The sequence below is a fragment of the Epinephelus lanceolatus genome, chromosome 22 (genome assembly GCF_041903045.1).
Source record: "Epinephelus lanceolatus isolate andai-2023 chromosome 22, ASM4190304v1, whole genome shotgun sequence".
Lineage (NCBI taxonomy): Eukaryota > Metazoa > Chordata > Actinopteri > Perciformes > Serranidae > Epinephelus > Epinephelus lanceolatus.
Window position 1 is genome coordinate 2,123,927 of NC_135755.1, and position 25,579 is coordinate 2,149,505.

Here is a 25,579-nt window from a genome sequence, read left to right on the forward strand (position 1 = left end):
TAGAATACATCACTGTTAGTTAATAGAAAACATTATTTCATCACAAAGTTTCAGCCCTCGGGATTGTTCCTTCCTCCTGATGTTGCTGTCGTCTCTCACCACCTTCTTCTGTTGTTTGTCCATCAACATGGTGTCTGATTGGTCAGCCATCAGCTGTTTGTCCCACAGGATCGGAGCTCGCTCAGTCTCCAACACCTCAGGACGTGTCTTCCACTGTGACCTTGAGACTTCCAGCCCACACTCAGTGCAGACCTTGGTCATGGCGTCCCGTGTGCGCTCCTCCTGTCTGTGTGTCTGTTCTACATTTTTCTCCTCACTGACTTGGTCAATCCATGTGAAATTTGGCACAGTGGTAGAGGGTCATGGGAGGATGCCAATGAAGCAATATTACATCAATTGGCCAAAGGGGGGCGCTATAGCAACCCATTGAAATGTCAAACTTTGAATGGGCATATCTCATGCCCCGTATGTGGTAGAGACATGAAACTTTGCACAGAGATGCCTCTCCTCATGAGGAACACATTTGCCTCAAGAACCCATAACTTCCACTTATATAGATTTTCCATTTCCATTTTGAATGTTTTGAAAAACACTTCAAATGGATCTCTTCCTAGGAAGTTTGAGCGATCTGCATGAAACTGGATGAACATAATCTAGGGACCAATATCTAAAGTTCCCTCTTGGCAAAAGTTGGAAAACTTACTAAAACTGAGCTTCTATAAGGCAATGAATATTGCGGAGGGCGTGGCTCATCACATAAAGGTGTATAACATCTCAAGGGTTTCACCCATCACCACGCAACTTTGTAGGCATATGACCACACATAATCTGAGGGGACCCCTCCATTACTGACCCCATCAAACAAAATGGGGGCGCTAGAGAGCTCATTTCTTATCTAGGCCTAACCGCCATATGGATTTTTACTAAACTTGGTAGATATGCAACATGTTGATATTGTCTGCTTCATGTTGTTTCTGTCAGTCGCTTCATTTATTCGTAACCATGACATCATAACGTCATGCCAACCGATTTCAAAATTTAAAAAGTGCACAACCTGACTTTGATCACATGTCACTTAGGTTTAGAAATGATCTGTGCACATAAAAACATTTATTTAAAGCTGGTCAGAATATTATAAGTCATGTTATGTGCCAACCAGCCCCGCTCTCCCCTCCTGTCCCTCTGATCAACACTGATGTGTCAGTTAGTGTCACATATTAAATACAGGAGACAGTCAGGTTGTATGAGGAGCAGCATGAGCTGGAGGAAGTCACAGATCAGGATGTAATAATCATATTTCATATTCATCAGGTAAACACGCGCTCTGATTGGTCAGACAGCCTCTCTGTGTTTGGGGGCGGGGAACAGGAAGCACGGGAGGTGTGTTTTCAGTGTGTGTGAGTGAAACGTAGACGGATTTTTCCCTCTTCACGGAAGAGAGCGGAGGATCGGTGTCCAGAAACCTCCGCGACGGAGCGACGGACAGAGGAGGACGCACCGGAGCACAGCCCGACAGGAGCCGATCCATCCCGGGGACAAAGCAGGGAGAGCCGCATCTGTTGCAGGAGGAAGAAAAGGAGGAAGAGGAGGAGGACTGCAGGACAGTGTGTGAGACAGAAATGGGACTGAGGCTCTCCTGAGAGGAAGAGAAGAGCAGCGGACCTGAAGGAGGACAGTCACCGGGCTCCGACATGGCCCACGTAGGCAACGGAGCGACCGCAGAGGAGGAGGTGGGAGTCTCTCTCACACACACACACACACACACACACACACACACATTACACGCTGAGATATGACCTCTGTGTTGCAGACATGTTCCTGTGTATATGTGGTCTGTGATGTCACACTACTGCTCACACACACACTTTATCATGGCCTCCACACACACTGAAATATTATTATTATTATTATATACATGAGCCTGTGACCTCCGCTGTCCTCACACACCTTCATATGCTCCTACAGTCAGGTCTTACCTCCCTCTACGTCTGTCATGTTCTCATGGTGACATGTTCTGTACTTCCTGTGGCCATGTGCAGTATATTCCTGTGGTTCCTAACCTGGATCCTTGAAGGGCTCCCCAGGAAAATGAGGAATTATTTACTTTCACTTTTTAATTCGCGACAGAAGTGAGCCTAATGTGCACCGAGACATAAGAGTGACCGTTGTGATCACAGGTTTCACCTCCTCCACAGTGATCTCCTCAGCTGCAGCTGACCGAGGGCGACACAGATTCATAGCTCGGTATTTACGTGGTTCCGTGGTGCCCTTTGACCCATTGGGTCACTCCGGCAGATGAGACGACGCTGCTTGGCCCTGTTAGTGGAATATTTACATTTAAAGAACACCAGGGCAGCACAGTGGTGCAGTGGTTAGCATTGTTGCCGCACAGCTAGAGGGTCCCTGGTTCAAACCCAGGGTGGGGGAGTTCTGTGTGGAGTTTGCATGTTCTCCCTGTGTCAGCGTGGGTTTCCTCCAGGTGCTCTGACATGTTCTCCCTGTGTCAGCGTGGGTTTCCTCCAGGTGCTCTGACATGTTCTCCCCGTGTCAGCGTGGGTTTCCTCCAGGTGCTCTGACATGTTCTCCCCGTGTCAGCGTGGGTTTCCTCCAGGTGCTCTGACATGTTCTCCCCGTGTCAGCGTGGGTTTCCTCCAGGTGCTCCGACATGTTCTCCCCGTGTCAGCGTGGGTTTCCTCCAGGTGCTCTGACATGTTCTCCCTGTGTCAGCGTGGGTTTCCTCCTGGTGCTCTGACATGTTCTCCCTGTGTCAGCGTGGGTTTCCTCCAGGTGCTCTGACATGTTCTCCCTGTGTCAGTGTGGGTTTCCTCCAGGTGCTCTGACATGTTCTCCCTGTGTCAGCGTGGGTTTCCTCCAGGTGCTCTGACATGTTCTCCCTGTGTCAGCGTGGGTTTCCTCCAGGTGCTCTGACATGTTCTCCCTGTGTCAGCGTGGGTTTCCTCCAGGTGCTCTGACATGTTCTCCCCGTGTCAGCGTGGGTTTCCTCCAGGTGCTCCGACATGTTCTCCCCGTGTCAGCGTGGGTTTCCTCCAGGTGCTCTGACATGTTCTCCCTGTGTCAGTGTGGGTTTCCTCCAGGTGCTCTGACATGTTCTCCCTGTGTCAGTGTGGGTTTCCTCCAGGTGCTCTGACATGTTCTCCCTGTGTCAGCGTGGGTTTCCTCCAGGTGCTCTGACATGTTCTCCCTGTGTCAGCGTGGGTTTCCTCCAGGTGCTCCGACATGTTCTCCCTGTGTCAGCGTGGGTTTCCTCCAGGTGCTCTGACATGTTCTCCCTGTGTCAGCGTGGGTTTCCTCCAGGTGCTCTGACATGTTCTCCCCGTGTCAGCGTGGGTTTTTTTTTTGGACTTTTCCAACAAATATTTAAATGTTTCCTGCAGTATTTTGGATAAAATCAAACTTGTGACTCAAAGTTTCCACTAAAATCTAGCGCAGTACTTTATTGATCCCGCTGGAGGTCACTTTATGTTTAGACTCAGTGCTTTGACTTCAGTACATGATCCATATTCCCGTATTGTCGCCTGCTCTCATGGAGTCTGTGTACACTGTGTCTGTGACCAGTATTGGCTTTTTAGTGTCTGTATCTGTTGTGTTATCACTTTGTAGTAAGTATATGACACTGTCTCTATGGTGACGGTCCTGTGTTTGTGTTCCCATGGTGACCGATGCTTTATTATATCTGTTGTCCACATGTGACCGTCCAGTATCCTCCATGGTATCACCACCGTTCTGCAGTCTCTATTTGTGTCCGAACTGTGTCTGTATACAAAACTCCATATAATCCTAAATGACTCTGATATATTCTCACTTCACTCTCCTGTGTGCTGCAGCATGTATTGTGTCTGCAGAGCTCAGTCACACCGTGTACAGTATATTTTATGTTACATAAGTCAGTGGCTTTCTAACTTCCTGTGCTCAGATTACAGCAAAGGGCCAAAATCTCAAGGCTCACCTGTGTTTATATCTGTGTTTCTCTCTAGGAACACTACTGAGACAAAAGCCCTTTTTAAACAGGAGTTTAAAAGGTCTGTGGGCTCATGGGAAATGTTTGTTAAAGGTCTTTAATTCCTCCACACTGGTGATAGCCGTGTCCGGAGGCACCATGTTTTCATGTTGTCCATCCATCCCATTCTCGTAAACACAATATCTCAAGAACGCCTTGAGGGAAGATTTTTTAAAATTTGGCAAAGACCGACTTGAGCTCAACAATGAACTGATTAGAATTTGGTGTTCATAGGTCAAAGGTCAAGGTCACTGTGACCTGTGCCCATCTCATTTCTCATGAATGTAAAGCCCTTTTTAAACAGGAGTTGTGCAAATTTGCAGGAAAGCCCAATCAGTGTTTTTTCAGCATTGGCAGTATAAAAACAAAATCGGGGAGTGCAGCAAAATGCCGCCTACCTACTTTTGTTTATACAGAATGTGCCTTTTTCGGGGCAATGGGGGGCGTGAGCAAGTAACAAAACGCGTAGCTCAGCGTGTGACGTAAACAGTGACGTGGGAGGGAAGCCGCGGCTGGTCAGTCCTTCGGTGATTCTCTCATAAGTCGGCCCGTTCTTCACCGTCCCCGTCATCTGACGGTTAATGGCCTCTTCGTTTGCGAGGACAAGGAGGGCGCGCAATTCCTTGTCTCCCCAGTTGCTCATCTTTACAGTGTCTGTCAGGTTTGTGTTTCCCTCTTGCTACTAGCTGCTCGCTAATTCCTGCTATCAGCTGTTTCCTGTTTATCCACCGCCAGTGGCTCGCACGTGCGGCATCATCAACAGCTCCTCCTACAAGTCATCAACAGCTCCTCCCACAAGTCATCAACAGCTCCTCCCGTTGCAGAAGGCCGCCTCGGTCTGTTTAAACTAAACGGGTTCCACCAATATGTCTACCCTACGAGGAGGAAAATTGGGCACCTCGGATCAACTCGCCAATCCGGCTCTGTGTGTCTAAACGCTCGCAGCTCGCCGGCAAAACGGCCCAACATTCGCCAACAGTCTGGCAGCGTAAAAGGGGCTACATTCACACACACTCGCACACTGGTGGAACAGCCAAGAGCAATTTTGGGTTCAGTATCTGCCCAAGATACTTCGACATGTGGACATGGGAGCTGCTCACAACACCCCGCCCCAGAGTCAGGTCGTCTGCAGGTGATTGAGCACCAGGTTCTCCACAAACATGTGGTGTGAGACAGGAGAGGGGTGACCATCGCCAGGAACAGCTCTGCTCACTGACCGAGGCCGGTTATCAGGGGCCAAACGAAGATCCGCGGCACTATGGTATCATTACGTCTAGGCAGGATTCTGACTTAGAGGTAGCTTCGCACCATCGGCCCCTCAGCCAAGCACACACACCAAATGTCTGAACCTGCAGCTCCTCTTGTACTGAGCAGGGTTACTGCTGCAACAACATGTCATCAGTGGAGTAAAGTTGACCTGTCTCACCACAGTCTGAGCCCAAAGTGCACCGTATATGCACCAAAAAACAAACCCAACACAAAGAAATTCTTTAGTGACTGTGATTGTGTTTCGGACCTGCTGAACGACACGCCCTCCTGGTTCAGCACAGGTGAGCTGTGAGCAGACAGCTGATTGTTATACTGTGTGTAATCAGCTTTAAGTGAGGTGATACTATCAGCTGTGTGTGTGTGTGTGTGTGTTTCGTCGGGGGGGGGGGCTTATGTAAATGCCAGATCTGATTTCACCCGCAGGCTGCCTTCTGCACAACAAACACAGGAAGTTGGATGAGAATACGAGCTGAAGCCTAACTGTATCTGCTCTGGTCCAGAGGGACGGACGATGACATCACTAACATTAAGTTACAGTGATCAGAGTGTCCACGTGGTCCCAGTTATCAGTGCACAGATCCTGCCTGGTGTCTGGCTGCTAATGTGATGCAGAGTGAGTGGGCGAGGTTATTATTTAACCTTTATGTTTCCAGTAAAGCCTGATGTTCCACCCTGGGTCATACTGTTCAAACTGGGAGCGGCCCAGTATAACCACCACTGTAATCTGATCACTCCAGACCACTTACTGACGTGGTCTGGGACGTATTTAACCACATATAGACAAGGACTACGTCACCACTGCAGGACGTGGTGGTTGTTTTGGTGACAGCACCAGACACCCTGTAACTTCAGCCACATCATGACAAGTTGGAGAAATTGTTGGGCGACGTTTTGGCCTCTGGACAGAGACATGTTGAATTCTGCTGACAGTGATATCCCCAGCTGTTTGGATACAACTGCTAATATGATTAGCAAGCATGCTAGGGAGCAGCTAGCAAAAGTGTGGGGGTAACATTTGTGCACAGGGCCGTTGACCCCCTAGAGAGCTCAGAGTAGAGCCGATGCTCCTTTGTGTTGAGGTGGTTCAACATCTGATCAGGATCCTCCTGGGCGCCTCCCGTTAGAGGTATTTCAGGCACGTCCCACTGGTAGGAGGCCCCGGGGCAGACCCAGAACACACTGGAGGGATTATATATCTCATCTGGCCTGGGAACACCTTGGGGTCCCTAAGGAGGAGCTGGAAAGTGTTGCTGGGCAAAGGGACGTCTGGGATGCTTTGCTTGGCCTGCTGCACCTGAGACCTGCCCAATATAAGAAGATAAAAATGGATGGATCCTCTTCATAGACCCAATTTGTCTGAGTTCCACAGGTTCCACTTTGTTTGGGGGTCCAGAAGTGTTCTCAGTCTGGGGAGATTTGAAGTGCGTTCTAGTGGAATCCGAGATGGTTTCTAGGACTTGAGCAAAGGTCGAAGAGTCTCTGTTGGGTCCTGAAGGTGTGTCGCGGAGTTGCATTAGATTTAAGTGTCTTTGACGAGGTCCAAGATTCTAGAGAGATGTTCTAGAGCTGCCTATTGAGGTGAGAACACAGAAAGTGGATACAGTCTATGAGGAGGTTGTGGAATTTTTGGTGATCCATGGTTTCCCAGGTGTTGCACAAGCACCGGTATGTCCTCTTGACCCCTGAGGCAGTTTCAGGATCTCCAAAGTGTGAGGGGCCGGTCTGTCTTCCTGCAGACTGCACCAGCAGGTCGAGGGCCTCAGTCCAGCCAGACTTTGTGTTTACGAGCCGGATGCAAATATCCAGGTGGACGTTGTGGTCTGGGTCCGGGCGTTGAGGCTATCCTGTGTCACACCTCACCAGTTCATCTCCTCACTGGAGCTCACAAACCGTCCTCTGTCAGCCTCCAGTCTTAACTCATCACATTAAAGAGGAATTCAGCTGACTTGGGTCGAGCGCTGAGGAATGTGGGACGAGCTGTGTTTATAAAAGACTTAAACACAGTGCAGGGTATCGTCCGACCTCGCTGCTCAGCAACGCAACAATAAATAACACACAAACATGTGGACAGAAAGGATGAACCCTGTCTCTGTTGAGACACAATCAGCTGTTCACAGTGAGGTGGTCGAGGGTGTTTGACCTCTTTGTTTTTGTTATGTAAGTCTAAGACCTGGACCTACGTCTTCAGCTGAGTCACTCTTTCTGTTAAACACCCTCAGGTATGAATGGAATTTAAATAACACTCTGAGAACTAATATTTATCATGCTGCTTAACTACCAGGATTTAAACCCTTACTTAAAGACGTTTATTCTACTGAATGGTTTCATAAATTCACAGATTGTATCCAGAAGCTGTCGCTCAGATTCAAAGATATTCGACAAAGACATTTTATTTGAGCTCCAAACATTTGGTGTCAACAAAAAACCTTCAGGGTCAGAATGTTTTCAGAGGCAGAGCTGGTTTCAGGAGGGTTCAGCACTCAGTTCCTTCGTTCTTTGAGTGCGTTCGAAGGCTTTCTAGAGTTCGTCTTTATGGATGTTATCCAAGTTCGTCTCCGCAGGATTCAGATCATGTTTCCACCAAATGCAGGTGGATTTTATTGACCTACCTACCATGGTGTTGGGTAAATTTAACAAGTGATGTGAGTTTGTCTTCCTTGTCTTCCATGAAAAAGTCGACTCAATCACGGGGCACTCTACTTCAGTAATGTAGTGTGTCCTCACTGCATCGTCTCGACCAATCAGAGTGAGGTTTTTCTTCCTTGTCTTCTTGTTTGTGTTTACTGGCAGACCACAAACCAACTGCCGTAAAAGAAGGCGAAGAAGAAGATTCCCAACTATATTTCTGCATCGAATCGACGCCGTACCCAAGGCGTAGCCTGATGTGCACCTCCCTAGAGATGTAACAACACGTCGCGGCGATGCAGACTGTTCATTTTTGTAAGTCTGATTAGACGGAGTGGCTGATGTCACCGAGCCCACGCGCGAGGAGACGACTCCAGTTCATGAACGAAAAATAGTATTAATGATTTTAAGAATGATAAATGATCTGGTGATCTTAAACCTCAGGAGGTCAGTGAAGGGGTCGCAGGAGTCCTTCAGGAGGTGCTGATGGTTTCTGATGGTCAGACTCCTGAGAGGGACTGGTTGTGTCGGAGGGGTTTTCCAGGACAGTGAAGGCTTTCAGAGAGCTCCTCGGGAGTTTCCAGGCCTCCTTGTTGAGCTGGTGTCTGTGTTAAAGTGTGTGTGGTTGGTAACAGGACACAGTTTGTGGGTCTTGACTAATAGATTAGAAAGCTGCTGCTGTCACAAGAGAAGCGTCTCTGACTTTGACCTCCACTTGTGTGTAATATCATACAGCGGTGGAGCTGCTCTCCTGTTTTCAGCCTGCCTGACAGATTTTAAATATAACAACAGTCAGCTTTCTGCTGTCCTCCTGGGCTTCCTACAGATGTACGTTTTCATCAGGTCAGCGTCAGGTCGACCACAGATGACTCCAGAAGAGATGCATGACATCAGACAGATATAAATTAATAATGTTGCTGTAGTCACAGCTGCGTCTGCAGCCTGACGTCTGGCGTCGTTTTATTCATCATGATCCCGTTATTAAAAACACCGTGTGAAACTCTTCGCTGACGTCAGAATGTTTTGTGCTGAGAGTGTGTGTGCAGGACCGGCAGGTTAAACTGCATTCATCTATAATAGCTCACACACACACGCACACTCAGCAGGAGCTGGTGGCGTCAGTGTGGGAAGCTGTGAATGTTGCTGGTGGTGTGAGGCAATGTCAGAGAGAGCATCTGTTTGGACGGGAGAAACAGAGAGAGTGATAAAGGTGTGAAAAGAGGACGAGTGTGAGAGCAGCGAGCGTCTGTGTGGATTCACACACACTTTTGTTTTTCCACGACTGCAGCCGTCCTCCATCTTTCCTTCCTCCCGCCCACTTCCCTCACTCGCTTGTTTCTCCCAGTTTCTATTTCCTGCTGTTGAAGAACACGACTTGTGTTCTTGCTCTGTTTTTATAGACGCCTGAACATTATGATCGGGGCAGATTTCTGAAAGTATCACAGATTCACTTTTTATATTAATCAAAAGTTTAGAGGTAAAAATACAAAAAATAAAAAATAATTACAGTTGCAAGTTACAAAAGTCTGCATTTAAAAATTGCTGATTTTCTTAGATCATCAGTTAAAAGTAAAGCTGCAACTTATTAATCAAATTTTTTTTGTCAATTTTTGAATTAATCGCAAACTAATTTGATAATTGATTAACTAGTTTGAGATTCTTTTTTTTTTAGGAATTTTTAGGAAAAAAATCTGAATTTTCTGATTTCAGCTCCTTAAATGTGAATATTCTCTATTTTTTTCCTCCTCTACATTTTTCATAATTTTTATTTTTATATTTATTTTTATTTTATTTGTTTCACAAACATTAACAGAAAACAAAAGGGAATCAAAAATATAAAACGTGCATGGGAGGGTAGACACCTGTACAGGCTTAGACATAGAATTGATAAAAAACAAACAAACAAAGTTATCAATACCTTTATTATTTATATAAGTATACAGTTAAAATTGAAATATAAATGACTTGTTATACTAACAGCACAAATATTTGCTAAGAGTGATCAGTACTGTTGTAATCAAATGATTTTGACAGAAGAACATTTCTGAGTTTTTTATTTATTTAGTTATTTATTAAAGAAAGGGACAGTGTGAATTAATCAACATATTAACTAATGTGAAAGGTTAGTTTTCATCGTCAGTCCCTTCACCAGCTGTGAAAAGGCACCCAGGAAAAATTAAAAACAACAATAAAATACAGCGGCCTGTTTTTGTACAAAGACTCAGAAGAATCCAGGAAATTAACATTTTTATTCCACGATATCCGACAGAAAACTGACCGCGGGATGTTTTATATAAAGGAAGATTATTTTAAACCGTCCAGCTGTGAATTTATGGAATTCTTACTTTAAAAGACAAATGTACATTGAAGAAAATTAATGTCAAAAACAGTCAACAATTATAATATTTAAACAGACGTGAACTACATAAACTGAACATCTTTGAGTTGTGGACAAAACAAGACATTTGAGGTCGTCATCTTTGGCTTTGGGAAACTTTAGATCAACATTTATCACCATTTTCTGACATTTTATAGACAAAACAACAAAGTGTAAGGTCCCTGGAAAGTCTTTAAAATTCCTGAAAAGTCTTGAATAACCCAAAAACGTCCCAGAAAGACAAAGCTCTCGAGCGGTTGCAGAAGTTATGACTCTTAGGTTCTTAGGTCTTAGGTTCTTAAAATGTCTACATTAAAAATTTCTTTAAATGCCTTTGAAGACATTAAATGGTCTTTAATCTAAATTTGTGAGTCTTGATTTCTACAAATATTTGATCTGATTTATTTGTCTTTTAATTTCTTTTAGTAAAAATGAGTCGAGCTCTTCTGTGAGAACGTTTCTGATCTTACAACTCTTTAAACCGACCACTGAACCTTCGACTGTCTTTTTATTTTAAGCTCACACTTAGCTGTCGGCAAAATATCTCAGCTGGTACCGTACGTCGAGATGACGACAGACATCGGACTCTGATGATATTTTAACAGTCTAATAAAAGTGAAGGGTTGAATTTTGTTCTCCGTGCCCTGAGACTAAACGTCGTTATCCTACGTCATGTTGGCGTGAGACGTTTGGAAGATTTTGGTCACAATCATCTGTCGTTAGGTTTCTGTGTCAAACTGAAGTTGGCATTAGACGTTGTCCTGACATTAGATTTTAGTCACTTGGCATCACGGCCTAAATTCATCCAAATATCGATGTCTAACGACGCTGGTGGCTGCTGGGACGGATTCATCTCACTCACTCTAATAACATCAAACCTCTCTCTGCACGAGACTACACATAAACTTTATACATGTGTGCAGAGCTTGATTAATTCCTTGAATTTGGTAAGAATGACCTTTAAAGGTCTTAAAAAGCCTGTAGAAACCCTTAAAGAATCTGTAACCCACACCACGATCTGTCCTTGAACCTAAACCACTCATTTTGCTTGTAAGAAAAACCACAGCAGATCAGAAGGGTTTTATTTCTGCCCAGTCTTGGAAGGCACAGAGGCACAATGTGGCCCCGCTGTCTGGAGCGTCGGACAGGAAATAGCTTCTCCGTGTTGTTGTGGAGGGCAGAGACATTTTTAGTCCTGGGTGTTGTGTCGGAGCCTGTGGACTGAGCTGGAGGCAGAGAATAGTCTGAACACGGCCGCCTTCGTCTTCTGCTCACAGCAGATGATGTTGGTGTGATGCACGTCTTTTATTAACGTCACATGAATTAATGTTCACGTTTAAAATGTGTGTGTGACGAGCAGACGGTGACATGAACTGGGTCACAGTGTTGAAGCCTGGTTGACTCTGAGCTGGATGTGACCACAGCGGGTCGATAGCTGCAGCCTGCAGGCAGAGAGTCTGTGTGTGTGTGTGTGTGTGTGTGTGTGTGTGTGTGTGTGTGTGTGTGCGAGCGACTGCAGCTGTACGCTATTATGTAAGAAGCCACTGGGCTGCTATTATTAGCTGCTACTGAGGCTCCAGAGACTGTGTGTGTGTGTGTGTGAAATCACTGATACTTTCAAGTTCACATGTTGATGCAAAAATAGAAAACGCGTTGGATGAGAGTTGCTCCAGAGACTCTGTGTGTGTGTGTGTGTGTGTGTGTGGTTATCAGATGTTATCACATGAAACTCCTTGAACAATCAGTGTGACCTCGAGCAGAACCGATGTCTTTTGAAATCATGAATGTATCTGACTGAACCAATCAGCAGCCTCCACAAGTGTGTGAAGCTGCAGTTTCTCAAACAGCCACAAGGTGGCGTTTCCATTCTGATAAGTGCCATCTCTCCTCGTCTGTTAATAACTTCCTCTCATGTGCACCTTGTTGGGAGATTTCCAGTTGAGTTGTATCTGCATCAGTGTGCAGTCTGTAACTGGTTGGTCGCCCTCGGCTCTTCCTGAGTCAGTGATGTCTGGCAGCAGAAGAGAGGCAGTGACAAGACGTCAACAAACATTAAAGAGAAACTGCAGGCCTCAAACATCACTCTGAGCAGTCGGTGGACGACAGCACAGACGCTACAGTCATGTCGTCTCAGGGCTGTAACTCTGCTACATGACAGGAATGATAATGAAAAGTCTGGACGGTCTTAAAAAGTTAAAGAATATCCATGAATGAGGAAAAGACCCAAACAGACAGAGGCAAACCTTTAAGAGGAAACAGTCTGGAAGTACTCAGATAACTGTTGTATAGTTCAGTAAAGGCAGGCGTTGCCATGATAGTTTGTTCCCCTGAAACCCCAAAAATCCAGGAATAATGATTGAATATCTGTAAAAGTCCCGAAAACTCAGAAATTTAAGAATCAAAAATAGCATCAGTGGCAAAAAACACAGCTATTATCATTAACAGGTTAGTTGGTAAGAACTGATTAGCTTGCAATATTGTTATAATGTCAGCGTCCAAAGACAGGAATCAACCCTGAAAAGTAAGGAATAATTTGAGAAGGCAGAAAGAGCTCAGTGATTTAAAAATGAGTTTGAACAGTGAGGATTTACTCTGAAAAAAAAAAAATATATATATATATATATATATATATATATATATTTCTTATAGAAGCTCAGTTTTAATAAGTTTTTATTATTATGTCACAAGAATTGAAACAGTTCAACAACCCTGTGGTTAATGTGTGGTTATGTTTAGGCGTAAAAAGATCATGTTTTGGCTTAAAATACCTGGTTTTGGGGGCATAATCCCCGCTGTAAAAAACAGCGATGTCCTGGTCAAGCATTTTTCTGTTGTTATAGCGCCACCCAGTTGCCAATTAGAGTTAAATTTCTCCAGTCACCTTGAGGCGTCCTGTTCTACATATCTACCAAGTTTAGTAAAAATCCATATGGCGGTTAGGCCTAGATAAGAAATGAGCTCTCTAGCGCCCCCATTTTGTTTGATGGGGTCAATAATGGAGGGGTCCCCTCAGATTATGTGTGGTCATATGCCTACAAAGTTGCGTGGTGATGGGTGAAACCCTTGAGATGTTATACACCTTTATGTGATGAGCCACGCCCTCCGCAATATTCATTGCCTTATAGAAGCTCAGTTTTAGTAAGTTTTCCAACTTTTGCCAAGAGGGAACTTTAGATATTGGTCCCTAGATTATGTTCACCCAGTTTCATGCAGATCGCTCAAACTTCCTAGGAAGAGATCCATTTGAAGTGTTTTTCAAAAAATTCAAAATGGTGGAAAATCTATATAAGCGGAAGTTATGGGTTCTTGAGGCAAATGTGTTCCTCATGAGGAGAGGCATCTCTGTGCAAAGTTTCATGTCTCTACCACATACGGGGCATGAGATATGCCCATTCAAAGTTTGACATTTCAATGGGTTGCTATAGCGCCCCCCTTTGGCCAATTGATGTAATATTGCTTCATTGGCATCCTCCCATGACCCTCTACCACTGTGCCAAATTTCACATGGATTGACCAAGTCAGTGAGGAGAAAAATGTGGAACACACACACACACACACAGAGTTTTCGTCATTATATAGTAAGAAAACCCTGAAAAGTTTTTATATAGCTAAAAAATTGTTAATAATTTTGGAAAGTCTTTAGAATTGCCCCAAAGTGTCAGATATCCCCAAAAGTCTTCATTATTCGTAACTACTTGGGTTATTAAAGAATTTCCTGGACATGAAAGACTTTTAATGGTTTTTGGGAAAATTAAAGACTTTTGGAGATATAAAGAATTTATGATAATTCCAAAGAGTTTTCAGGTACATTTAAGACTTTTCAGGAATTCCCAGTCTTTGATATACCCGAAAAATGTTTTAATAACCCTAAAAAATCAAAGTTTCAAATATTTTCATAAAGTCTTCATTATTCTTCACTACTTAAAGACTTTTCATGGTTCAAGACTCTTCATGAATATAAAGACTTTTTCGGGAACATGAAAGACTTCTTGTGGTCATGAAAAGTTTTTGGGATTATTTAAGAAGTTTGAGGATTTCAAAGATTTATGAGAATATTACAGACTGCTCAGGAATTTCCAGTCTTAAATAAACCCAGAAAGTCTTTAAAAACCTTGAAAATTCTTTATAATTAAGTTAGTTAAGTCTTTATTATTCTTAACCACAGGGTTTTATTTAATTCTCTTCCTGGCTTTAAAGACCTTGTAGAGTTACTAAAGAATTTTCAAGGTTATCAAAGACTATTTGGGATTATTATTCCAGACATGAAAGACTTGTCACGCTTCAAGACTCATCGCGAATGTTAAAGATATTCAGAAGTTCTGAATAACGTCAGTTCCTGTTTTCATATTCAGTGAAGCGTAACTGGACGACTCCACGAGCAGTCGAACAGGCTGCAGATGTTTCAGGTTGAAGCTAACCAGGCTGTGTTTCTCTGGGTTTCAGGACTGCTTTGAAGATGCCTACGACCGAATACCTGCGTGAGTGCACACACACACACACACACACACACACACACACACACACACACATACTTACACACATGTCTAGTGTGTTTGGGTTTTATAGACACTGAGTCATTTCCTGTCAACTTCCTGTTTCTTTCTGTCTGTTTCACTTTTACTCACTTCCTGTGCTGACTGGTGGATTTATCTTCTGTCTGTGTGTGTGTGTGTGTGTGTGTGTGTGTGTGTGTGTGTGTGTGTGTGTGTGTGTGTGTGTGTGCAGGGCGTGTCAGATGGACCTGCAGACCGCCATCCAGGAGACTCAGTGTGCTCTCAATCTGGTCCTCAACAACAAGTTCTCTGAAGCCCTGGACCTCCTCAAACCATGGTAACCACAGCAACACATCTGTGTGTGTGTGTGTGTGTGGGTGTGTGCGTGTGTGTGTGTGTTTGTATTGAGTTACACACACTGGTGTGGTTATCGTAAACTAAAGTAAGCGGTGAAAAATACTTTCTTAAACCAAAACTGAATAAAAACGATGTTATTTAAATTAATACAAATAAAATAAATAAGAACGTAAATTCATTTCACTTTTAGTTTTTTAAAATATCACGACCAAAGATTTGACTTTATTTCTCCTGCTGCACATTGGACCTTAACATGACAGACAGGCCGAGGGCTGACGGATCAGGAGGGTTTCCTTCTGTCTCGTACAAATCACCATCTTAAACAGTCTCTTCCATATATTTGCACTGAATTTAATCTCAAAAACACGGAACAAAGTTCATCCTGTTCAATGAGTTATGGGACGGTTGGTAACCTTATGTTGTGTTCACACTGGGCACAAATAAAACAAACGTGTGTGTGTGTGTGTGTGTGTGTGCAGGTGGAGGGACAGTATGTACCATGCGTTGGGTTACAGCAGCATCCTGGTGATGCAAGCGACGATGACCTTCGAACACAGGGACATCCAGGCTGCCATGGCAACCATCAAGGAGGCGCTACATACCTGTCAGAGGTGAGAAAATGTTGTGTTGACATGAAACGTGGTTCATCATTCATGTTCCCCTCAGGATAAACTGATCCTCTGACTCTTCATCTGGCGCCATCATCAGGTCAAAGTTGAATGTGTCCAATACTTACCCATGCTACGACAAAAGAAACTATGGCACAAACACGTAATTAAAGTTCAGTTCACTGAGGAATTTCATCAGGAGCAGCCCAAATACAGACATGAATTTGCACTGGGATGTTCAAACCTTCACATTTTTATTTCCCTTCAGACCGGAGCTGCTGCTGCTGGAAGATTTTCACTGCTGTTTCAATAAGATTATAAATCATAAATGAATATAGTGACAAAACTGTCGGTATTTTTATGGTGCTTCACCTTTAATGGATAAACGACAATATAACAGGAGTGTGTGTCTTTTTTTCTGCAGGTTCAGGAAGAAGAACTCAGTAGTCGGATCTCTGTCCAGTCTGATCAGCAAGCAGTCCAACCTGCAGGAAGGTACGTGAACACATGTCCCGCCCACACACAGTTTGATTGACAGTCGAGGTCTGCAGGAAGTGCAGCTCTGAAAACATGAAATAAAAACAGAAGCAGCAGAAAGTCACTGTGCTGTTTGTTTCCAGAGGAGATGCACGCAGAGATCTGCTACGCCGAGTGTCTGCTGCAGAAAGCCACGTTGACGTTTGTACAGGTCAGAGCTGTCTGTCGGTCTGTCTGTCTGTCTAAGTATCACAATGACAACAGGGCACTGTCTCGTTTTGATGATAATTTAAGATTCAAAGCAAAGTCATGGTCACAGTCGTTGCAGCAGAGGCTGACATATGCTGAATTTCAGTCTCTTCTCCGGGTCAACCTCCGAAAGCATTGAATCCTTCATATCCCATAATGCAACTGGTTGGCGTCTCTGTCATTAGACCCTCCCTACCTGGTAAACAGTGACATCTTACACAACCCCAAACTTCCACTCCCACTATCAGAATACATCTTTAGGCATAATTCTGCATTTACCAAGTGATAACGCAACACATCCAGGGAAACAAGGTAACTCTGCTAACGATGGGGCTAATGAGGCTGTGAGCTAATTTAACACTCTTTGTCTCTCTGCGTATCTTTCAGGATGAAAACATGATCAGTTTTATTAAAGGAGGCATCAAGATTCGAACAAGCTACCAAATCTACAAGTGAGTGTTTCAAATGACCAGTGACCGTGAGACATCATTTACGTGATTAAAAGGACACTGCGTTAACGTGGAGCTCGTGCTTGGATGGAAAAACGCAACATTCAACATTGTAAATAAAGTCTGGATTCTTTCCTAATCGTGTCGTCATGTTTCCTGTCACCCAACAGGGATTGTCAGAATGTGCTGAACGTCACTCAGGACCCGACCAGCCAGTCTGATTCATTCAAACAGTTTGAGGGCGGAGTCAGGCTGGGCATTGGCTCCTTCAACCTGGTGGGTGTTCACTGGTTTGTCCCAGATAGGAGGAGTTCAACTGACTAAACTGACTTCCAGACGTCTTTTCTAACCTTTCTGTCACGTATTGTTCTATAACATTTTGTAGCAGTGACAGTCACAGTGTTTACTTACATCACAGGTTTAAAAATGACCGGTCATTGATTCAGTGAGTGAGGGTATCACATTAACACTCCCATTATCTTTCATTTCATCTGCCACAATTAGGCGTATGTCATCAGCATATTGGCGAACCAGAGATAAATCGACACAGTATAAAGTAGGCATATTGATCTATTGACACTGTCATGATTTAATGGTTTATTTCATTATGATTTAATCATGTTTTCTGTTTCTGGCTTTCAGATGTTGTCTCTCCTCCCTCAGAGGATTCTGAGGTTGTTGGAGTTCATCGGATTCTCAGGAAACAGGGTCAGTACAGCTCCTTTAAAGTGACGCTCCGGCCTGTAGACCTGGAAAGCAGCAGTGAGAATGTCTTGTTTTGTAACAGTTAATGATAACCCTGTCTGTCTGTCTGTCTGTCTGTCTGCAGGGGTTTGGTTTGTCTCAGCTGAGAGAGGGAGCCTCCAGCCACAGTCTGCGGTCGATCCTCTGCGCTCTGACTCTGCTCTTCTACAACACATACGTGTCACTGATACTCGGTATGAAAACATAAATACACATTTAACATATTTTACAGATACAGAACACTTTAACTGTGTGTGTGCAGGACAGTAAAGATAATGGTGTCGATGTTGTGTTTGATCAGGAACTGGAGAGGGGAACCTGGTGGAGGCTGAAGCTCTGCTGGAGCCGTACCAACAAAAATACCCCAAAGTAAGACGACCACACACACAAGGTGTCAATCTGCAGGAAATATAAAACATTCAGCCTCGTGATTCATGAAGACGTTTAAAGTCTCATGAAAACTCACCGAAAACCCTGAAATAATAAGTTATGCATTAATCAGTTGATGAAGTACAAACTGATAAACTAAAACCTACTTCCTGTTTGTGTTTCTTTCAGGGCTCCATCATTCTCTTCTACTCAGCTCGTATCTCCGCACTGCGAGGAAACTTCGAGAAGGTCTGAAACACACAATCTTTACTTTTGTCTTTATATTTATATATCTATAGATCTTTTTATATTTATTTACTTGGTACCTTTATGTAATATATTCCCTAACCCCGAAACATAACCTTGACCTAAACCTAATTAAACCCTGACTGAAGTCTGAATCCTCAAACAGACCTTTTAAGAAGTGACAACCTTTTCTCAAGAAAGTATTCACTTTCCAAAACTGTCTTCATCTTTCAAAAATGTCTTGATTTTCCAAAGATGTCTGTTTTCCAGAGGTTTTGACTTAAGTGTTTATGTCCTCACTTTCCAAGATATTCCAAATTTCTACTTTTCAAAATTTGCCAACAATGTCCTCATTTTTCAAAACTGTCTTCATCTTCCAAAAAACGCAGTTCTCAAAATGTCTTTATTTTTCAAAAAGATATTCATGTATGTTTATGTCCACAATTTCCAACATTTTCTACATTTGTACTTTCCAAAAAATTCCAGCAATGTCCTCATTTTCCAAAAGTGTCTTAATCTTCCCAAAGTGTCTTAATTTTTCAAAGATGTCTTTTTTTCCCCAGAGGTTTTCACTTAAGTGTTTATGTCCTCACTTTTCAAGATATTCCAAATTTCTACTTTTCAAATTTGCCAACAATGTCCTCATTCTCCAAAACTGTCTTCATCTTCTAAAGATGTCCTGATTTTTTCAAAGACATCTTTTATTCTTTTTTAAGAGGTTTTCACTTTTGTGCTTATGTCCTCAATTTCCAACATTTTCTACATTTGTACTTTTCAAAATTTTCCAGTAATGTCCTCGTTTATTATTCGTTAATTTTTCAAAGATGTCATTATTTTTTGTTTTTTCTTCTATGTTTGTCCTTGCTTTCAAAAATGTAAAACAGTTCTACTTTCCAAGATTTTCCAAAAAAATGCCCTTATTCTCAAACAGTTTTTCACTTTTGTGTTTATGTCCTCAATTTCCAATATTTTCCAAACGTCTACTTTCCAGAATTTTTCAAAAATGTTCTCATTCTCCGAAAGTGCTCCCACTTTCCAAAAATGTCCTCACAATACTAAATGTCCTTATTCACAAAAAAATGTTTTTTTTTCTCCAAAAGTGGCTTCATTTTCTAAACATACCAAAAATGTCCAAACTCTCCAAAACTTTCAAAACCTTTCAACTCCAGCTGGTCCTGACTCCGGGAGTTAAAGACTCGTACGTAGCTTTTGGCTCTGTCAGTTACACAAAGAAGTGAAATTCTGATATATGAAGAATTTGTCATGAATTTGAAGTTTAAATAATTCCCTTACTGTTGTTCCTCCCATCACCTGAGTTTCCCTCTGATATCTGTCCTCTCCCGACAAACCTGCTCAGTGTCAATATATAAAACGCACTCTGTGTTTCAGGCGCGGGCGAAGTACGAGGAGTGTATCAGCAGCCAGCAGGAGTGGAAGCAGATTCACCACCTGTGTTACTGGGAGCTGATGTGGACTCACTCCTACCAGCAGGAGTGGCAGCAGGCGTACCACTACGCTGACCTGCTGTGCAAGGAGAGCCGCTGGTCCAAGGTAAACACATGATGTATGATTTCATCTGGAAAAGAAAATTGTAACTGTTCAGGTCCAGTTCGACAACATTTATCCTCCCAAGTCATTTTGTCCCTTGAATCCTAAGTTTTAGTGCCCGGTGTTCCAGTCGTGCTAGATTGACTATAAATATCTGAAAACAAAGGAAATGAGGCTTAATTTTGAAATTAATTCCAGAAACAGTTTGACTTTTATTTATGGATTTATTGAAAAGCTGAATGGTTGATTGAGACTTTCTCATGATCGGTGCTGAAGAAGACTTTTGTTGATTAATTTGATAATATTTTCTGTGAGGTTTTAATAGGGACAAACATCCTTTTGAGTGAGTAATTACAAAATCTGTTTCATAATATGTTTTGATCTTCAAGAAATGATCTTGCATGAATGCATCCATCTGTGGTAGGAGAATAATTTGGGAGGAGTTTTAGTTGATCCATAAACCATAGAAATCCTGTGACCGTGAGCTCATTCAGAACGATGAACATTAAATCCTATCTTTATTTTTTTAGGATAGATATCTGTTGGGTCTCTGTAAATTAAGAGTACATTCTAAACCTGCCCTGTGTGGAAAGTGTCCTATGATAAAATTTGTTTTATATTTGGGGCTATTTAATAAATTTAACTCACCTTTTTACCTTCTCCAGGCTATCTATGTTTACCAGAAGGCGGCCATCCTCAGTATGATGTCACAGGAGGAAGTGAAGAAGACAGGGGAGGACATCATGGAGCTCTTTAGGTCAGTCCAGGGCCTCCAGGGCTCGGCACCAGTCACATGACTGAAAACTATGAATAGGAATTCATTACAAAGTGTATTTATTTGTGTATTTGTGCGTACAGGCAGGTGGAGGGGCTGAAACAGCGCCTGGCAGGGAAGTCGATCCCGACGGAGAAATTTGCAGTGAGGAAGTCCAGACGCTACAAAGCTGCTAACCCCGTCCCCCTGGTCATCCCTGCACTGGTATACTCACACACACGCTTGCACTAATGTTTTTAATTTTAGGATGTTGAAAATGAAATTCAGAGTCTTTTTAAATAAGCTGTGTCTATCAGAAAGCTTTGATTGACATGTATTTAATGTACTCTGAGCAAACTCTTAGTTTAAAGTAAAATTTGGTGACATTTTCACTCTGTAGGAGATGATGTACGTTTGGAACGGTTTCACCATCGTTGGAAAAAGAGCCGACAGCACCGAGGCCCTGCTGGTTACCATAGAGAAGGCTGAAGAGCAGCTTCGCAACGACCCCAGTAGGTTCAAAATAACATTGCTGCTGGCAGCACTCATGCTAACACCTTTTACTCTGAATCCTTTGTTTGGAGAGTGACACAGGGATTCCACGGGGCTCCATCCTGGGCCCACTTCTCTTTCATGCTGTGTATGTAAATGACCAGAAACGTGACATGCAGCAGGTTTTTTTCAGATGTACGCAGACGATGCTGTTTTATACTTACATGTTCGAGCTCTTTCTGTTGTCTCAGCACTTCCAATCTACAGCAGCATGTTTTGAATACTCATACATCTTATACTCAACATTGAAAAAGCTGTCAGATTGCATTTCGTCCAGGACTCAGGAGTACATACATTAAATTTAAATATCAATGGACACATTTGAGAAACAGGTTTCTGTAGCTAAATATCACAGTCAGGATGAGCCTTGTCTTTTACCATACTGTCGCTAAGATCCAACCAAATAACATGACATATGTATCTGTTGCAGATCCGTCAGAGTTTCATCCCGATGACAGCTGCCTGGTCCAGATGTTGAAGGGACTCAGTCTCAAACACCTGGGCAGGTTATTGCAGGCTGAGCTGTGTTTCACCCAGGTCCTGTCCAGGTAACACGCACACACACACACACACACATGAGGACATGCAGTTCATGCACCATTTGTCGTTATCTTCTGGAGGTGTGAGAGAGATAAGATAAACTGTCCTATCTGTGTGTTTTCAGTGAGAACCGTATCAGATACGATCACTACCTGATTCCCTTCACTCTCTATGAGTTGGGTCTGCTGTATAAACAACAGGGAGACTTCACCAAGGCCACCACATACATCGAAAATGCCAAGTGAGTTCTCCGTATACATGTACTTATAAACTGTACTTCATAATATACCTAATGTACCTCTATATAACTGTATAGCTTTATATACCTTTGTTTATTTTCATGTGCTTTTATGGGCCTTACCTCCAGTAATATCTCAATACATTTATACACTTTTAATACAGCTCTGTTTACTTGCATAATATACCTTCATATCTTTTTATACCCCTGTATACCATGAATAGCCTTTATACATCTTTATATAATTTCATATACCTTGATACACATCTAATACTTTCATATACTTTTATTTACCTTTTAAGTTGTTTCATATACTTTTATTACACTGTAATTACTTTCATATATACTTTATTATACCTTTTTTATATTTATACCTTTGTGTACCTTGAATTACCTCTACACACCTTTATACACTTTAATATACACAATGCTCTTCTTAATTCTTTCATATACCTGTACATACATTTATAAACCTCCGTATACAATTATACAACTGTATTTACCATCATATATACGTTTAATTTTTTATTTATATTTCTGTACACTTTGAATTACCTCAGTACACCTTTATACACTTTCATATACCTTGATTCACCTCTTAATACTTTTCATACACCTGTATACACATTTATAAACTCCCGTATACCTTTAAACAACTGTATTTACTTTCATACATGTATTAATATACTTCTTAATACTCTCATATTTTGCTACACACACACACACACACACACATATATATTCTTTAATATACCTTTAAGCAACTGTAATTACTTACATATATAAGTTAATGTTTTTTATATTTACACTCCTGTACACCTTGAATTATCTTCATACACCTCTATACATTTTCATATACCTTGATGTACTACTTAATTCCTTCATATACCTTTACACATATTTTTTCAATATTTAATATGTATGTATACTTATGTACAACTTAGGTTGTGTCTTGATATGCTTCTTAATACCTTCATATACTGTTATACACATTGTATACTTTCATATAACTTTATACAACTGTATTTACTGTCATACATACCTTGATACACTTCTTGATATTTTCATATACTTCCATATACACATATTTATACATTTATATAACTTTATACAACTGTATTTACTTTTCCTTTTAACTTAATAAACAGTTTTATTTATATATTTATACCCCTGTATACCTTGAATAACCTCTACACACCTTCATACACTTTAATATAGGTAAATGCTCTTCTTAATTATCTCCAATAACTGTATAAACTTTAATATATATGTTTTTATTGTTATATTCATATTCATGCATACCTTGAATTACCTTTATATACCTCTATACATTTACATGTACCTTGATGTACAACTGAATGACGTCATATACTTTTATACACATTTTAATACTTTCATATACAATCATATTTACCTACATATATACGTTATATTTTTGTATTTACACACCTGTACCTTGAATTACCTTTATTCACCTCTACAGACTGTCATATACTTTGATGTACTTTTAAATAGTTCAGTATACATGTATATACATTTATACCCTTTAATATGTATTTATACACCTCATATACCTTTATACATATTTGTATTTATTTCATTTACAGTTCCTCTGTACACATGGATATATACTTTTCAGCAGTTTTTGCACCTATATAAACCCTTGTGTGTCCATTTATATGCCTATGTTCACCTCTTCTTTACACGACTCACAGTCCCTGTGTGTACTGTACCTCCACACACTGCTGTACACCTCCTCCGTGAGTCTGATACCTGTCTGACCTGCAGGTGTTTCTGATGTGAATGTGATATCTCTGGTATTTGGCCAAAGGGAAAATTCCAGGCATAACTTCAAGTGTACAAACAGCCTCAGGTTTTCTTCGAGGCGCACAGCTTCACTAGACACAAAGACAGTTCTGTTTTTAGCTTCTTAAATCTGGACTGAGCACAGGCTCAGGTGAGTTACCTGCAAGACGTGCAGTGATACAACATTTGTGTTCTTTTATCTACAACTGTGTGCTCTTCATCAGGATGAACTACAAGGACTACTCCATGGAGTCCAGACTGCACTTCAGGATCCACGCGGCCCTCAACAGCCTCAAAGGATCACCTGTCAGCACCCCATAATACTCTACGACAACTCAGACGGCAGCTGGAAACATCAGTGTATGAATCATGAATCCAGGGATCTCCTCTCTCACTCAGCTGAAGTAAAGCGCCCTTCAGTGAAGAAGCTTGAAGGTGTCGGCCGTTCGATGTCCACCAGGACTCTCCTCTCCTCATTGCTAGCAGCCTTATCTTCTATTTAAATGTTTCCTTATTTATTTTTTCACACAGTGTGCAGACAGATGAGATTATTTAAGCGCCTCCACTCAAACAGGCTCGGGCTTCCCGTCAGCTAATACACAGCTTTAATTTGCAGACGCAGCGCCATGGTTCAATGCCAAATGTCAACTTAATCAACACGCTAAGAGTTAATGATCCTTGATCGTCTGTAAGGAGACGATAAGACATGAGGAGCTTCACTCAGAGGGCTCGTTCACTCAGAGACGCTTCAGGAGACGACACAGCTGCTCTTTGATATAAAAGCACAAGATAGGAGGTTTTAGAAAAGACGCAGCAGGATCGGCCGTCACACTGAGACGGGAAACTAGTAAGCGAGGAGAGATCTGGTGAAACCAACCTGACAGATGTTTAACTGACCACTGTTCACCTCCTGCAGCTTCTGGCTGAACGAGCCCTAAAATTAAAAACTGACATCTAAACTACCAAACAAGTCATGGCCTTAAACTGCTTCTGGTTTTGTATGTGCTCAGTAAACTGTATATTTTTAGGACAGAATCAAAAACATTGACAGATGAGTATGAGGAGCAGGGAGAGATGTGTGTGTGTAGGAACACACAGTATATATATATATATATGCTTTATTCTTTCTTTACTTTGCCTTTTTCTTTATGATTTTATAATAATACATCACACCACACATGCACACAAACGTGCACACGCAATCACAGCCTTCTCACCAACCGTGGCTTATCCAAACACACACACACACAACATGATACACTCATTCCAAGCTTGCACATACTGGGCAATACGCACATTTAAAAGAGAAGCAAACAGCTGTAAACGCACACATTTAGCAGCAATATGACTCCGTGCTGTTGGTCAGTGTGTCCGTGTGTGTCCATGTTTGCACCGTCAGCTGTTTTATTTCTGTCTCATTCTTTGAGGGAGATTTTCTTTGCCTCTGATAAACGTTTGCACGACTCAAACTACACTCACTCCACATTAACTCAACCGTCTGTTGACGGAATACTGAACATTCATCTCAACAGTCGTCGTCAAGCTGCTGACGTCCAGACTGTGGGAGACGGATGGCTATAGGGAGATGGCCTGTTTTTTGTTTTTTTAAGTTTTATTATATTAAGTTGTATTTTATTATATATGATAAATTCTATAGATCAACAACAAACATGAAGAGCAGTTATGTTAGTGTCTGTTTATGGATGTAGACATTTTTAAAAAGCACAATCCATGATCTTCAGTCAGCACCTTGGATACGGTTCACTTCTCATTTGGTTTCACATAGTTTGATACTTTTTACTTTTACGTTAGCACAGTCTCACGATGCGTGAAATGGACACAAAGTTTTAAGAACGCATT

General features: G+C 42.1%; 1 protein-coding gene across 1 annotated transcript; it reads left to right on the forward strand.

Annotated features, from left to right (window-relative positions):
• Window positions 1-1,384: 1,384 nt before the first annotated feature.
• Window positions 1,385-24,128, forward strand: ttc39b (tetratricopeptide repeat domain 39B). Its single transcript, XM_033610281.2, has 19 exons — window positions 1,385-1,730; window positions 14,733-14,767; window positions 15,015-15,119; window positions 15,619-15,750; window positions 16,172-16,242; window positions 16,368-16,435; window positions 16,861-16,925; window positions 17,093-17,198; window positions 17,565-17,630; window positions 17,752-17,860; window positions 17,968-18,035; window positions 18,225-18,284; window positions 19,671-19,832; window positions 20,495-20,586; window positions 20,688-20,808; window positions 20,984-21,095; window positions 21,566-21,683; window positions 21,800-21,916; window positions 23,944-24,128. Exons 1-19 carry the CDS (start codon window positions 1,692-1,694, stop codon window positions 24,038-24,040), a joined length of 1,743 nt encoding a protein of 580 aa, XP_033466172.1. The 5' UTR covers window positions 1,385-1,691; the 3' UTR covers window positions 24,041-24,128.
• The last annotated feature ends 1,451 nt before the right edge of the window (window positions 24,129-25,579 follow it).

Bases quoted from the DNA above. Each gene is read 5' to 3' on its own strand.
- ttc39b (XM_033610281.2), top strand. From the start codon at position 1,692: ATGGCCCACGTAGGCAACGGAGCGACCGCAGAGGAGGAG. The intron at 16,436-16,860 runs GTCAGAGCTGTC...CGTATCTTTCAG, and splicing joins CCACGTTGACGTTTGTACAG to GATGAAAACATGATCAGTTT. The intron at 20,809-20,983 runs GTATACTCACAC...TTCACTCTGTAG, and splicing joins CCCTGGTCATCCCTGCACTG to GAGATGATGTACGTTTGGAA.